Source organism: Glycine soja, chromosome 14 (assembly GCF_004193775.1).
Source record: "Glycine soja cultivar W05 chromosome 14, ASM419377v2, whole genome shotgun sequence".
Lineage (NCBI taxonomy): Eukaryota > Viridiplantae > Streptophyta > Magnoliopsida > Fabales > Fabaceae > Glycine > Glycine soja.
The window spans coordinates 6,682,067-6,698,590 of record NC_041015.1 but is presented as its reverse complement, the minus strand read 5'-3'; the positions used below and the strand labels follow the sequence as shown (position 1 = coordinate 6,698,590).

Sequence of the window (16,524 nt, the reverse complement as noted above, 5' to 3'; positions counted from 1 at the left end):
TTTCTGTCTGTTGGGGCTGGTGTCTTATAGAAAAATCAGGTTTTGAGAATGCCAACGATTATGATTCACATGTCATGATGAATTAACATTATATATCTCTCTTTCACTTATTTGTTATTGGTATAATTAATGAGAAAGGCTAATAGCACTTTTTAATATATTTTTAACAAAAGTTATATGAGATAATGAATATCTATTAGTCTTATTAGTTATTACTAATTTTATATTTTAATAAATCAAAATCATAAATATTAATACCAGTCAATTGAGAACCTAAGTATAACATAACGGTGGATTTACTAAATAAAAATGGAGTATCACATGCAAGTAACAATAAGCAAAAGAAAACCTCAACACCTAAGAAGAAAAAACATAACGAGACTATTATTGTAGGTTATTACTAATTGGATACTCTGGGCCTTGGGCGATTGTTACATGCACCCTTGACAATGATCTCATTCCTATTTGTCCTGGGCTCTTCAAGGCAATTAAGTTCCCATTGTTGCTTCCGTTTCTTAAACATGGGGAGTAGAGAAAGGTACTTTTTTTTATAGAATCTAACTTATTTGTTGTCTCTTTTAAAGTTGTCCATGTGCTCTTCATTTAAAATGCCGCTGTTCCATAATAGTTATTTTAATATTTAATTGTGAACTAATTCTATAAAAATCATAAAAACAGTATCCTTTCGAAAGGACAGCACATGGACAGAAAAGAGACAACAACACATGGACAGTCTGAAAAGAGACAATAGAGAAACTAATTTCCTTTCCATAGCATTGATCTAATCGGTACAAATTTTGATCGATTCTTGTATGAATTTCACTTCCTACTTCTATTTCTTTAAGTCTTGTCAAGAGATTTCCTGGCTGTTGATGATCAACCATGGTGGTGGTTTCTCGTTGTTTCTGTTCAAGGAGCAGAAGACAAAACTCGATACCTGGTGATGGATCGAGTAGATCACTTGATACTTAAGAATCTCACTTGAATATATTAGGAAGGAGAAAAATCAAACTTTATATATTTATGGATTTATATAACAAGATAAAAATCACCTATAAATTCCAAAAAGATTTATTATAAGGTAAGATAAGATAATTTTGTAATTTAATTAGGAAAAATGAAATTATAAGTCGAATTTAACCGCTATATAATGGTGACTAAATTTTAATTTATTATTGATATTTGCTCTTGCTGCTAACTTAAAGGTTAGAATATCTTCGCAAGTAAATCCCCACCTGAAGGGATCAAATATTAAGTGTCAGGTATTAAAAGCTTCTAAAAAGATTCCAAAAGAACAAAGAAAAAGGTAAATACTTGCCTCAAAGAAAGAAGATAATAAAAAGATTAAATTATAAAAAAAAATCAATAATAAAATGATGAAGAAGTAAAATTAAATAAAGCAAAAGTTCTAAAGGTTTTATGAGTAGATAGATGAATAATATTGAACATGTTGACAATGGAGTCAAATGTGAAGACACGTTGGAGTGGAGAAAGTTCTTGGAGAATATTGAAGCTCTGATCTTCACTCAGTCACATATTTAAAGTAATAACTAGTTTAATTTATCGTGTTTTTACGGATATTAAATTAATATTTTATAATTTATAAGAATAATTTTTTTATATTATTTGAATTTTTAATAATATATTATTAATTTTTTAATAAATATACGTTAATAGATATATCAATAAATATTTAATTATATTTTTGTATACACATGTCCTAAAAAAAATTATTATTAAAAGTATTGTCCTAGATATAATTCTATTTATTTTAGTGATATTTTACATGTTCTCTTTTGAGTTTCTTTTTTAAAACAAAATGATTTAGTTATTTTTTTATCTTTTTTATTTGCATGCTTAATTTGGAATAAAAAATTGAATGAAATTATTTAATTACAATAGAATTTCATGTCTTGTTAATTGTATAGTTTTAATGTTTTAAATATATCACAATTAATAAATAAATTATTTTTATCATTATTTTGATCACATGATAATTGATTATTGTAATTATAAAGACTATTCCAGAAAACTATAAATTATTTAGGTATTATATAAAATAAAAATTCATATAAGATTTAAAGAATTAATTAAACCAAATATATACTCATGGTACTTTTCTTAATTATTCATATAGTTCTGTTAAATTTTTTATAGATAATTTTTTGTTGAAAAGTAATTAAAAATGAAAAATAAAAGGAGAAAAATCACAAGTAGAATGATAAAAAAATTGTTTTTGATTTAATTAACCTACGAAAAATGGTAGTATGTCGTTTATTAAATAAATTTAGAACTTAAATTTATTTAATAAATCAATTAATTATCAATCAAATGCTATTAATATAGTCAAATTCCATTTAAAACAATCAAATATTCAATCTAGCAACCATAAACTATAATTAGGATGAAAATTAGTATTTAATGGTATATTTATATTTGGTATTAGTCTTTTATTCTAAATCAATACATTAAAATAAATTTTTTATTATATATTATTATAAAGTAATTGTTTTTGAAATTTAAATTTTTTAAACTAAATTTATTAATGTGACTAAAACAAACAATAAGGATAAATAAGAATGTACGTATAGGTTTATCTATTAGAAAACATAATTTGATTAACAAAATACAAAATTACTTATTCTCAATTCAAAATCTTATTAATAGAAGATTTTTTTAAAAGCCTATTATAAAATAGAAGATAAAGTAAAAATTTGATAAAAAAAAATATATCATATCAATTTACACAATTTCTTATATCTGTTATATAAAATTTTGTCAAACAAAATCTACAGTATAAAATTCAAAAAAATAAAATCTAAATTTTTAAATTTATGTGATTCTTATGTATTATAATTGATTTAAGATTTTATTAAAATAAAATATAATAAAATAAATATAAAATATATATTAATTAAATTATTTGGGGAAATCAATATGAAAATGAGACGTGACAATAAAACCTTTATATATAATTAAAATCTACATAATTCAAAAGTAAATTAACAGAGGAATTTTAAATTTATTAACATGAAATCGTAAACTTAAATCAATATTACCTTAAGTGCTCATATAATTGTTAATAAAATAAAAATATACTATATTATAAAAATAAATGAATTATCAACACATAAGATGATATCAATTATTATTTTTTACGATAATATTATTATTTATAGTTATATTAAAATTGTGATAACAAACAAAAAGTTACTATAATTATAAAATATATTCCATAAATTTTAATAAATTGTTATCTTATCATATAAAATTTAAATTTATTTAAGATTTAATAATTTTTTATTAGTTAATTAGTTTAATCAGAATATATACTTATTGTAAACACTTTAATTACTATAATTACATATGATGTGTTTTATTTAATAAATAAAAATTAATAAAATTTAGGCAGAAAAAGATTAATATTGTAAAATGTGTATTCGACTTCAGATTAAATAATATTTTAATCAATAATGTTGAACATAATAACATGTATCTTTAATAATATTTTAACTTACTAATTTTTGTCATCATGGTTCACATTTTTGTTAGGCAGTTAGTGAATAAATCGACTTATTATCAAGTATTAGGTCAATTTTCTTAACAATCTTTTGGAATTTCAATCTACTAGCGAGTACGCTTGTCATTATTTAGATATTTAATGGTTAAGAAGATAAGATCCACGGTAGAAAGAGAACTCCCACAATTTAAATTCAAATAATCGCACATCAAATCGAGTTCATTTCAATGATAAATTTTAATGTATTAATTATACATTTAAGTTTACACTTTTTTTTACTTAAAAAAGTGATATTTGTGCATTATTTACACACGTCAATTAAAAAATTAATAATGAACAAATAAAAATGAAATGACGAAATTACTATTAAATTAGACGAGAAAAATCTTATTCCACTCACCTCTCTTTATACACAAAAAATAAAGATTTGCATGTCTATCTTCAATTACATCTAAACAATTATTTTTTTCTCAAAATTATTCTTATCTTTAATTCTCACAAGAGAAAATTACTTTTATATATATATATATATATATATATATATATATATATATTGTTATAGTGATCGATATCGTAGTGTGTGAATCAGTATAGCAGGCTAGTTTCCATTAAAAAAAATTGCTAATGGACACACTTAAATATCAAATCTTTCTTAGTTGGAACCTTTCCATTAAAAAAATAATTCTTTTTTTTTATGTGAAAGATCAAACGATATTGCAATTGCCCTTGACATCTCCGCATATTGACATGTTACTGGTTCTAATGATTACCACAATTGACTAAAAAAATACAAAAAGCAAAATAGTATCAAGCATCTGAAACAAAATGACAAAAAGAAACTAAACATCACATAAAAAATTCCTGAACAACTATGCAAAACACTACAACTATAAGCAAGTATATGGAAAGATTTTCACTAAATAAAAACTTACAACACCCCTTTCTAAATATAAAAATAAATATATAAATACACCTCACACAGAAATAGAAACCGAGAGTTATACAAGAAAAGAAAAAAAAAACTATGTAAGAGAAGAGAGAAAAGAAAATGGGGTGTTATAAAATTCTTGCTAAAACATCCTTACGTATACTTTCAAAGGACAAAGACAAACACGTTTGATTGGGCATTGAGCATTGAGCAATATGTCAGATTTCAACATTCATTTGGCAGTCACAAACATGAAACTACCATTGGGCATTGAGCAAAGAACTATCTATCCATTTTACTCAAAAAATGTTGCTTGAAATGTTAATATAACACGGAGAAAATAGATACTATAATGGCAAAAACATAGAATCAAACTAATTGTAAAGGACTTGAGTACCCTTGTATTCAAAATTAATATATTTTCTTCTAATAAAAAGAAAATACGGTCACCAACCAATTTAGGGAGTTGCCTTCGGATCCAAGAGAAAATAGAGCAAAGAGAAACATCCCCTGTTGAATGAATTTTTTGCTATTAGGCAAATGACGAGTTAGGAACTACAGGCTCCAAAAACCCCGCCAAATTACAAATCTTTTTTTTATTTAATGAGAAGCTAGGCTAAGACAATAACTTCTTAGTTCTTACCACTTGCCACCAAGTGCTGTGCTTGTCTGAAGGTTTCTATAAGCGTACGAGAGTTCCTATATTGCCAACAATAGATCCTATGCAGCTTCAAATGAATAATTGATCCTATGCAGCTCAAAACAGAACTATATTGCCAACAATAGATCCTATAGCTAGCTCAAGAGCCGAAGGAATTAATGATCAATGTGATAATCTGCGAGAATGACTTATTGTACCTTTTGGTGGAGTGTGTGACTTCAAACCTCTTAAATGGCCACTTGTGTTACCAACTGAATTGATGTCTAAACCCATAGGACGAACGGGATCACCCCCTTCCAACACTCTCAGGATCTACAATCACGTTAAAAAAGAAAATGGACTTTCTCAATATATTATAAAAGGAAAGTTTGTTTCCTAATTAAGCAATTAGTTTTTATCAAGAGGAGTAGTAAGAACATACTCTCTAACACATCTCTCCTAACATTCTCCTAACATACTCTCTTTCATTGGTTAAAATATATACAAAACTATAAAATTAAAAAAAAAAAGTCAAATAAGATGTGAGATCAACTAAATTATGTTATTTTTAATAAATTTTAATCAATAAAAAAATATGTTTAAAAGAGTATCTTCTTAGTATTTCTTTAAAGCACCCAAGTAAATCAGACCTTTGACATTGGGGGTCTGGCATCAGGATCCACACGAAGACACAACGAAGCAGCTCGTGCCATGGCTTGCAACTGAAGATTAAATTCCAATGATTCCTCAGAATCGAAGCATGGTTTGAGAGAACGTACGTTTTGTAAGATATGACTGGGCTCTAAGATGCGTATGGGATGAAACCATTCAGAAAGATACGAGTACTGTCCATTGAACTGTTCCAACTCGCTAATTCTTCTACCTGTTATTAACTCTAATAATACAATTCCAAATGCATATACATCTACTTTATATGTAAGGTTTCCAGCGTCAAGATACTCCGGTGCAAGATACCTAGTTTATGTAAGGTTACCTTTGATTAGAATCAAAACTATGATGTCCCATATCTTAATTAATGCCAAAGCAAGAAAAATACCCTGAACTTCCTATGACGCGATCTTCAGTATCTATATTCCATTCTGAGTGCCATCTAGCAAGCCCAAAATCAGCCACCTAAATGAATAGATTTAACAGCAGTTACTTATATATATATATATATATATTTCTTGTTTTTTTTATTTTTTAGAAACAGGCGAGACCGCAAAAAGGATTGAAACATTCCAAATATGTGCATCCTTCAAACCAAAGATCCTCTACCAAAGCCTAACCCAAATTTAAATATAGAAGAGCAAGAACAACAACAAAACATGGGGGGACTAGGCCAAAACCCATGAAAGGTTAGTAAAATCTGTACTCAGGAATCCCATTGAAATTGCGGGCACAATAATAGGAGCAAAAAGAAAGGACAGAGTCCCACCAAAAGGAGTTGTTGGCATATTTATTTATATTTGATCTGTAAAGCATTATCGTTTAAAATTGAAGAATTGCAAAACAAAATAAAATTGGAAGTCAACTTTTGGCAAAAAAAAATTAAAAAATGCAGAAGGGCAAGTAAGTTACCAGAGGTTCAAAGTCATGGGTTAAGAGAATATTTTTGGGTCGAAAGTCTCTGTGCACTATACACCCAACTCTACAATCTTCATGAAGGTAGCGTAAGCCTCGTGCAGTTCCAATTGCTATCTTTAATCGTGAGTTCCAATCCAAAGGCATACTCTCATCTGCTGCTAATCAAATAATGGACTATGTGAACTCTCATTGGATTGATGGATATAGAACATTCAAATAGTAATTAAAAAGCCAGAAAGAGAGAAAGGACACTGAGGAAGTTTTTGAAATAACGGAAGTTAGTAATTAAATTAAATACCCTGTAAGTAGAGGTCCAATGATCCGTTGCATATGTACTCATAGACTAATATCCTCAAATTGCTCTCTATACAAAATCCTATCAAAAGGACAACATTTCTGTGTTGTGCACAGCTCAAGACCCGAACTTCCCGGCAGAAATCAAGATCTGCTTGAGAGCCACCAAACTTCAACTGTTTCACCGCAACAACCTGACCATCTTTGAGTATTCCCTTGTGGACCACACCAAATCCACCTTCAGCCAAAAAACTCTCATCTGAGAACATATCAGTAGCTTCCTCTAGCTCTTTGTAAGAAAACCGTTTTGGAGGCTTTCCAAATACTGGTGCTTTATTCTGACACTGTGAGCATAAGGGAGGAGGTATAGAGGTAGTTCTGCCCAAAGGAATGGAGTTATCTCTAATGCCCCAGTTGGGGACATAACTTCTACTTTTAGCTTGGTCAAACCCAAGTTCATTTGTCCTCGTCTCTTGATCACAACGTATAAAATTCTCAAGTAAGGTTTTCGAAGTTGGAGATTTAGTTCTTTGAATAACACTGTTGTTTTTTGTTTTCTGAAACTTCTTGTCTACAACGTGGTTTTGAGGAGTCCAAAATATAGTCTTGTTATCACTGGCCACAGATGATGTTGGACGTGTCCATGAAGTGGGAGGGCTATCTCTTTCAAGATCAAAGTATAATGGTGGCAGGACATCAAAATCTTTTGGTTCGTTGATTGATTTGTCTGTTCTTTTCCCTGGGCCCTGACCCTCGTACAGAGGGTTTTGTTCATAGACTAGGAAAAGAGAAGTGTTCGAGTCAGAACTTGACCTTGAATTTACTCCTATGTTTCTTGTAGCAGAAGTACCTGCTTCTTCAGGGCTACTTACTGGGGTAGAATGCTTCAATCTCCTGCTTTTTAGCTTTTCAATTTCAATACCTGGTGAAGAGGTAGCAGAGAAAAAAGGAGTTTGGAGTTCATTGGAATTAGACCCTAAGTTAAGCCTGAGGATTTTTGCCTGCGAACCATTCATCACCACTATGCTACAGTTGAGTTCATCCATGCAATGCTTTACCTCTTGCTTTAATTTCCTGTTTCAGCAACGTAAGGTATTTATCAACAAATTTCTCATATGTTTATCATTCGGCTATGCAGCTCCAAAAAATTCTACTTATTTCTAATTGGAAGTTATGTGTTGAAGTTGTTCAATCAAATCCTAGTAAGAGCAATGCCTCTTCGAATCTCAAATGTAATGTCACAACTTTACAAATATTATCCACTTCATTAATTAAAATGTTAACTGGACCTAGAAAAGAATTACTAGATGGGAAAAGACAGAATGCAATAGGTTGCTTTTTCTGTTTACTGGTAGGCATAGTTTTAAATATTGGCCCACAACGTAACAGTTTTTCAACTGTCCGCAAACGCATCGTGAGCACAATTGCAACCACGACCGCAATTTAAAACCTTGCTGGAAGGTAATAATTGGTGAGCCAATGGTTGGAGGCTAGTATAAGGTTATCAAATCTCAAGTATGCCTAATATGCCATTGAGTAATACTAAAACACAGACAATGTTCTGCAGATAAATTGCAGAAGAGGTCACCCAGTAAAAACTAATCAGGCAGTTCAGAACTATCATGATCTTCATTAATTTTTAGATGGCACATAAATAAATACTACTATTATTAACTTTTTTCTTAAATTAAAAACATTTGAATACGTGTATTTAGTTTAGTGGAGCTATGAAGTATGAACACATAATAATCTTAGAATTGTAATAATTTCTCGTCACCCACCCAGCCACCAACGTGTTACGCAAGGCCAATTGACCTCATTCACGGGGCATGCATGGAAGAAATGAGAAAACATATTTGCAATCAAATAAAGAAACTAATAGCTCAGAAAAAAAGAAATACTTTTTTCAGGTTTAATTACTTGTCCAGTATGACCCAATGGGAACCGCTCCATCTAGCTTCAGCCGCCACAGCACCACTGGGAGTACCCGTGACCACCTTAATCTTCATCCTAACCTGCATTTTAGGAAAAATAGAAAAAGCCAATTTAACAAATATACTATGTCATACCTTGAGATATAATAGCCGTTTTACTGTGTCATTTCAACAATGCATTCAAGTAGGAATGGTAATGTATAGAATTTGAGAGAACACGTAATCAAACATAGCTTCGCCTAAGATTATAAATTTATAATTTTAGTGCCCGCACTCATTTCTAATGTGTATCTATATACTCTTATATTTGTTATATACACTTTTAATCAAATAAAATATTTTCATGTGTTTTTTCATTAAAACTAGCGAAACAAATTAAATATTATTTTAATATTCAAATTTATTATGAAAAATTAGTAACAAGTGTAACATGTAACTCAATAAAAATATACCAAAAGATCTTTCAAATCCTAATTATAAATTATAATAAAATATGTGTATCAAACCTATGTGACGGATAAGAAAACCTACTAGTTGTAGTTGTGAGTAATTTTTTTTTATTCAATTATCGTTTCTAGTGAAATTCATCCCTTCTTACATATTCAACATCCATTTTTTTTATCCCATGTAATGAATAAACAAACCCACTTCTTTGTGAAAATCCATTTGCAATTGCAGCTTGAGTTTCTTGATTTCAGCTCTTGTTTGCAATGCAAAATAGAGACTTCAAATCTTTTTTAAATTTGGTGTGAGAACATCAATTCTCCATTTCCGTGAGAAATTGGTTGTGACATTGAAACAAATAGCCAAGTCACCCGCAGCTAATCTTGTTGCTCATAATTAATTTAGATATTTATCAACTTCTTTATGTTTATGCTGCGATACTTACTAGCGATTGCATCACCTCTAATATACTTATTGAGCTTCAAACCTCGAGTTTTTGCAAGCACTTGCTGCTACCACATTAAAAAGTTTTCTTCAACGAAATTAATGGAGTTTAGTGTTGTGAATGTTTGTAGAGAGATTTGAGATCTTCAATATTCAAGTCTAGAAACCATGGCGAGCTTATAGCTCCAAATATTAGGGGCATAGCATGAGGAAAAGTAAACATTAAAGAAAGAAATTTGAGAAAAAAGAAAAATAGTCTTCATCTAGTTGTGTTCACAAAGTAACATATATAGATACATTAATTATAATCAATTAATCATGAGTGTGCGTAGACTGACACAGTAAAACACTAAAACTAACTACAACCAACTATTTACTGTCAATAACGGTAAAATATTTCCCTTTAACACATGTAAATATAAAATTTATTTTCCCTTTTCCTCTACCATACATGGACAATCATTGTTTAAAAAATTCAGAAAAAAAACATTGTTTAAAATATTTAGTCTACGAATCCATGTGCATGTGCAATTACTGAAAAATCATAACCTCTATTATACGAATCGAACAAACTAAGTCAAGCTGGTACAACTTTGAAGAGATCAGAAACTTCCTCAACTCTGACAAGTTACTGAAAAGCAAAATTGAGGGCACACACATTGTCTTTTTTGGTTACACAAAATATATAATAATATATAAAATAATTGGCACAATAATTTGACATACTTTGATTCTATATTTTTTTGAGTTTAAATAGAGAAGAAGACAGATAGAGATAACGAAAATATTAAATAACTGATTATTTGAGAGAAGAAGTAAAATGGATTTTTTTTGAAAAAAAGCAAATAGTTTTTATAACCTAAAAAAAATAATTATATATTATTAAAAAAAGTAAAATAATTCACTTTTTTATTTGAATTTAATTTGTGCAATTAGTATAAAAATTAATACAATTTATATATTTTTAGGTATTCTTCTACTTATATTAATTAATAAACAGAAAAAAGTTAAATTTCTTCCATTCTTATTTCTATTCATATAATTTATTCATATTTCTTTTTCTCTTGTCTTTTCTATATTTTACTTGTAATGCATATTGCAAATGAATAAAAAAATTGCAAACATAGCATTAATGCTTGAAATATACGTCTCCCTGTCTCCGTCCTCGAAAGAAAGAGAATGAGACAAAAACGACAGCGCGAATATGGCCATAAAGTCACAAGGGTTTTTATTAAAAAACGGAAAAAAAATAATTGATAAACAACCGAACCGGTTCATCAACTAAAAAAAACCAGGAAAACTCAGTCCTTTTCCTCTGACTATTTGAAAGAGAAAGGTACGTGGTGGAAAGTACCAGTTACAGCGGGTAGGGGTTTGCGGTTTATGCAAAGTGCATATAATTCGTCAACTTTGACATCAACATTATAATAATTTTCTTTTCTTTAAAACCGTGAATCTTATGCTATACAGTAACAAGGTTTTAAATGGTGCTGCGATCGCGGTGGGTAAAAAAATCTTTGCATTATAGCTAATTGTGAAAAAATGTGATTGATAAGATCCTAATTACAATCGTGATGCAGACTTACGAAAAATTGTTACGTTGTGACTTCAGTTACGGTTACAGATCGATATTTAAAACCATGCTCCGTACCTAGTAAATCATATATAGTTTGATTTTTCTCATTTTCTGCAGTTCAGGTAAATTAAATTTCAAAGTTATTTACCTCGATTTGATTGTGCAGCTGAAGCACCATCTGAGCACAGGACTCGGAGATATCCGAAATTCGCTCCGGCAACTTTCCCGCCGGTCCGTTCGTACAGTCTCCGGCGAGTCTAGAAAAAGTCCAGAACCTTCTGCCTGAAATAATCGACATCCACACATAATAATTAGTTCAAACTCTAATCCAATTCAACCAATAAGAATTAGAACAAAACTTATATACAATTTCACAGCTATTTTCAGTGTTGTTCTCAAATAAGAGTTAGAATTTTACTACACGAATTATTGAGATATGAAACTCTAATTCTAATTAGAGAATAATAATACTGAAATCAGACAAATACCTGCATCTAAGTATTGTTGTAAGGATTAACAAACACTTAAATTGATTTTGCGATTAAAATTGAATACAAATAGAATTTAACGGAATTGAGATTTATGGAGAGAGAGAGATATAGTAGGTACCGGTTTTGTGAGGAGAGTAAATGGCGAGGAGCGTGATGGAGTCGCTGGAGTGAACGACATGAGTTAAAGCCCAGGCTAATGCGGTGTTGGAGATGACCTTCTCGGCCTTGACGGCGACGAGAACCTTGTTGGAGACGGTGGCGGTGGAGGCGCTGTGCCTGGCACTTCTGGAACCCACGCTTTCGTCTCTTAGCATTGCTACTAGCTTACTCATCAAGAGTGGAAGATGATAGAACAATTAGGATCGATGAGATCCAATTGCGATTACAAACAGTTAAAAAATCTTTTGATATAATACCAAATTATTATGGTGGTGGACAGTTTTTTAAAACCTTGATCATGGATTAAGGAAGATGAGTGTGTGTGAGCTTAATCGTTGCATTATTTTGCGGACTTAACTTGAAGTCCCCAACCCATGTCTCCAACTGGCATTTCCCAACCCTGGTTTGCTTAACCTAACCACAGTTACCACTCCTAAGTAGTTAGTTGTTGCTTGGGAGGTGATGTCTGTGTCTCTGTGACGTAGCACAAAGGAAATTCTAGGGCCATCAAGTAAATATAAATGTGAAATAAATCGTGTCTATATATAAAAAAAAAGAAATAAATCGTTTCATGTAAAATTTTCTAATATGAAAATATATAGTTTTTTTCGGTGAAAAATATATTGTCATTATTAACATTTTTTAATTTACAGACGGCAAGTATCCAACTTCTTGTGTTAATTATAACTATTTTTTTCTTTTTTGCTAATGAAAAAAGTTTAGGTGCGTGGGTTATGGGGTTTCACGACTACGGCAGAGTTAATTTGAATTCTTATGAATAATATACTTTTTTAAAAATATTTTTTATATTTATAACCCCGGTAACAAAATTTGAAACTTCAAATGTTTGCAAACTATTGAAATTCCTCATCACTATGTCCATGTTAATAGGTTATTTCTTCCGAGTATTTAAACACACATTGTAATTATATTTAATCATTTAAAATTAATTCTATCTAATTTTATCTCACTCTAAAGTCTAAACCAAACCGACACTGAGTTTCTGAAATTCATGTTTTTTAATCATTTATTTCTTCTTTTTTTTAACACAATGCCAAGTCCGTTTAAATATTAATTTCTTGTACAACTGGTATCAATCTAAGTTATGTTGGGTCCATTTTTATGAAGGGAATTACTAATCTGACATTTTAAGTTGCTAATTTGACATATTGGTACTTAGGTTTGACATAAAATACATCAGCAAAGATGACAAATTTGATGGAAACAAATTGGTTTTGTGTTTATATTAGCGACTTTAACATGCTAAATGAATTTATTTTTATGTATAACTAATATTTTAGTCTAAGTATTATATATAATAAAAATTTATTTATATATAATTAAATATTATAAAGTATAAACATTTTCAATATAAAAATTATATTATCATTAAAGTGTATTAATTTATAATATATAAGAATGTCATATTAAACTTTTAGATCAAAATAAGCAGTTATGGTTGTACTTTCTGAAGCAGCCGTTCAGCCAGCTAGTTTGTGTCAAATGATGCTTTTAAATAGAGAACATGCTTCAAGCAAATAATAACTAATAATTAACCCCCACCCCAAGCTAGCATGTAAATAATGACATCACTAGCAATTTAATATGACATAGTGGTACAATCGTTAACAAAAACCAATTCTATAATTCATTTAACCGGTAATTTGATTAACTGATAACAATTATAAAGATTTCAGGTTCGATTTTAAGAATTAAAATTTAAAAGACTGAAGTAAAACGAGATTTTTTAAAACTAGTTAAAACTAACATCTCAAAGAGACAAAGACTTCTTAATATAGAGTTTTAAGAATATATCAGCATAATGATTTATCACATACATTATTGATTGTACATATGTAATAAATCATAAATATATATTTAATGTAAAAAAACGTTTTGAACTCAGTTCACGTATCGTTTTAATGGATAAATAATCCAATTCTTGGAATACTACAGTTCCATGACGAAGAATCGGCTTTAAGGTGTCAAACCGTCCTGTCGATATGAGTTCTTAGGGAAAATAATAATAAAGAATATTTTTTAAATTTAAAGAATTTTATGTTTTTAATTAAAAATATTAAATATAATGTTTATCTTTTAACACGTGTGGAGGATTCGAGTTAATAAGCCTCAACAATATTTGATAAGTTACCAAAATAAAAATTTACTACAGCATCAACATCCAATCTTTAAATGTGTAGTGTTTTCGTTTATATTTGATCGATGAGAAATCTAAGTACAGTCAGCGACTTTTTATTATTATTATGATTGGTAGAAATCAAATATAGGTATGGGAAGATTTATAACAATTTAATCAATGACTTTAAATGTTGTCGTGGGGCATCGCAAAATTGGTGTTTAAGAAATTACACGGTTGGAAATTTTTATCATAGCTTCTGCATTCTTCCTTTGACAATTTGCAGCTGTTTGATGGATTAGTTTTCGCCCAATTCAGTTTATTTTCTTCGTTGGTAAACATCGATCAGTACTATTTTTAATATTTAAATTACAGCCTAAAAAACTTAGAGAGAACATAATTCAAGAAATTGATGTGTAGTTTTTGTTTGATTAATTAACGGTATTTCATTTTAAAAAACTTACAAAGGAAATGACGAGAGACGTAACTGATGATTATTTTATTTTCTTTGATCAGCTAATAAGACAAATGATGAGTAGTTAGTGAAGCCAGATTGCATCTAACGCACCGCCCAACAATTTTATCCATCTTTTTCCGTCTTATAGCATTTGGTTCTTTTTCAATGAAAACAAAATCATACAGTAAAGTCATGAAGTAATGACACGAAAAATTGTTTCATTCCAATGAATATATATCAACTCACCATAAGAGTTAGATAAATTAAGTTTCTTCGATCCATTGCTAACTGAGCATGAATTGGCCACTGAATTAAGATATGTAATTATATGTATGGCCTTACAGCTAGGTGTCGCCAACCCAACATCAGGACCTCGTGAGGTTTCGGTAGTTGTGGTACAAGGAACAAAAACATAAGAAGCGAAGCCACAAGGAACCTATTTAAAACACATACTACTTCAATTCGCTGGTCGAACCTTAATATATAGATTGTACCCACCCTTAATTAGAAACAACTTAAGGGTCAAAAATAAAAATAATGATTGACCGTGTCCTCTCCTCTCCAAAGGTTTTTATGCATTTTTGGATGAATATAAAAGAATTTAAGGTTGCAGATGTTGGCCATAATTCATTGGCCTAAATGGTTGTTTTCCGAAAGGTTATTATAATGGGCGATTGCTCTTTCCATATTGGACAAGATCGATGCCAATAATCAAATTTAAGTTTAAGTATAGATGCATGTCATTGTTGATGTTGAGAATAAGGATATATGGAAGTGATTTCTCAGTTTGCTACATGAGGACTTAGGTGACTATAAGCAACAAATGGAATTTATGTTTCACATGCAAGGTACAATATCTAACTCCTATTTTTAAGTCTGACAACGTGCAAGTAACTACCAAAAGTTTTATATTGTTTTCACTTTATTTAAAAAAAATTAAAGGAAAATTATTTTCTATATAAATATTTAAAAATAGAAAATAGAAATAACATAATATTTTTATAATTAAAATATATATATATATATATATATATATATATTAAAATGAACATATTCTAAATGTTCTCAGTATTTCTTCTATCACAGGATAAATATCCATTCCATGATCTACAAATTCATGAAATATCCTGCTATATTAAATCCAGAAATACGAGAGGGATTGATTAAATAATTAGTGTACTTCGCTCGCATCAGTTTTAAATCTTCAAAATATCTATCACGACTACCACATGGTGATCTATTTCTATTTTCTAGCTAGAGTTTCGGTTATTGTATGTTAGACAAAATATGAATTTTTTAATCATAAAACATTTTATATAAAATTTGTTATTGAATATTTTTTTTTTGGGACATGAAGATAAGAATGACGAAAAAACAAAAGAAAACCAAACACGAATGAAATTAACTTCCATGGCATCAGTTAATCACAGCTGCGGAAGCTCCACCGGGATATGTTCCACCTCCAGAAAGATAAAAATTGGTGAAAGATGACTAATCCACTATGAAAAAAAACTGAGTTACATAGAATCCATAGGTTGACATAAGGAAGAAATAAATTATATATTTAGCATGCGAAAACTTATATCTAATTCTTACTGTACATAAAATTATCTTAGATCAATGATAATCATACATTACAATCAAGATTAATCTATGATCTAATAGATTAAGAGACATTCATACTATCTAATTCAGCCATATGAATTTTTTTTTAAGTCACATGAGCCATACATACATCGAGGAAAATAAAAAAGAAGCATGCATTGTGACAATCGTTTTCAGACACGATTGATCTCGCTGATACCATGGGGTCATAGTTATGACATAATGAATGTTTATCATCTACCAAGGACCACGTTTGTGACGCATGACTGCATCTTCTATGGACCATTTTAGAGAAAACCATGCTGCTG

At 29.6% G+C, this 16,524-nt stretch overlaps 1 protein-coding gene across 3 annotated transcripts; it reads right to left on the bottom strand.

The window, feature by feature from the left end:
* Positions 1-4,718: 4,718 nt before the first annotated feature.
* On the bottom strand, positions 4,719-12,360 carry LOC114383016 (inactive protein kinase SELMODRAFT_444075-like). Of its 3 annotated transcripts, XR_003660368.1 has the most exons (9): positions 11,977-12,360; positions 11,516-11,649; positions 8,890-8,984; positions 6,974-8,043; positions 6,670-6,833; positions 6,146-6,222; positions 5,739-6,063; positions 5,092-5,421; positions 4,719-4,958 (listed from the first exon to the last, which is right to left on the bottom strand). XR_003660368.1 is itself a non-coding variant. In XM_028342589.1 (8 exons), the coding sequence occupies exons 1-8, from the start codon at positions 12,188-12,190 to the stop codon at positions 5,272-5,274; spliced, it is 2,229 nt and encodes a 742-aa protein (XP_028198390.1). In that variant the 5' UTR covers positions 12,191-12,360; the 3' UTR covers positions 4,719-5,271. The 3 variants fall into 3 exon arrangements, 2 of the variants coding, with proteins under 2 accessions (XP_028198390.1, XP_028198392.1); XM_028342589.1 differs by having other exon boundaries at positions 4,719-5,421; XM_028342591.1 differs by having other exon boundaries at positions 4,719-5,421; positions 6,670-6,830.
* Positions 12,361-16,524: the final 4,164 nt, after the last annotated feature.

Bases quoted from the DNA above. Each gene is read 5' to 3' on its own strand.
- LOC114383016 (XM_028342589.1), bottom strand. From the start codon at position 12,190: ATGAGTAAGCTAGTAGCAATGCTAAGAGACGAAAGCGTGGGTTCCAGA. The intron at 8,044-8,889 runs GTAATTAAACCT...TTGCTGAAACAG, and splicing joins CATTGGGTCATACTGGACAA to GAAATTAAAGCAAGAGGTAA. The intron at 6,223-6,669 runs GTAACTTACTTG...CTATTCATTTAG, and splicing joins CCCATGACTTTGAACCTCTG to GTGGCTGATTTTGGGCTTGC.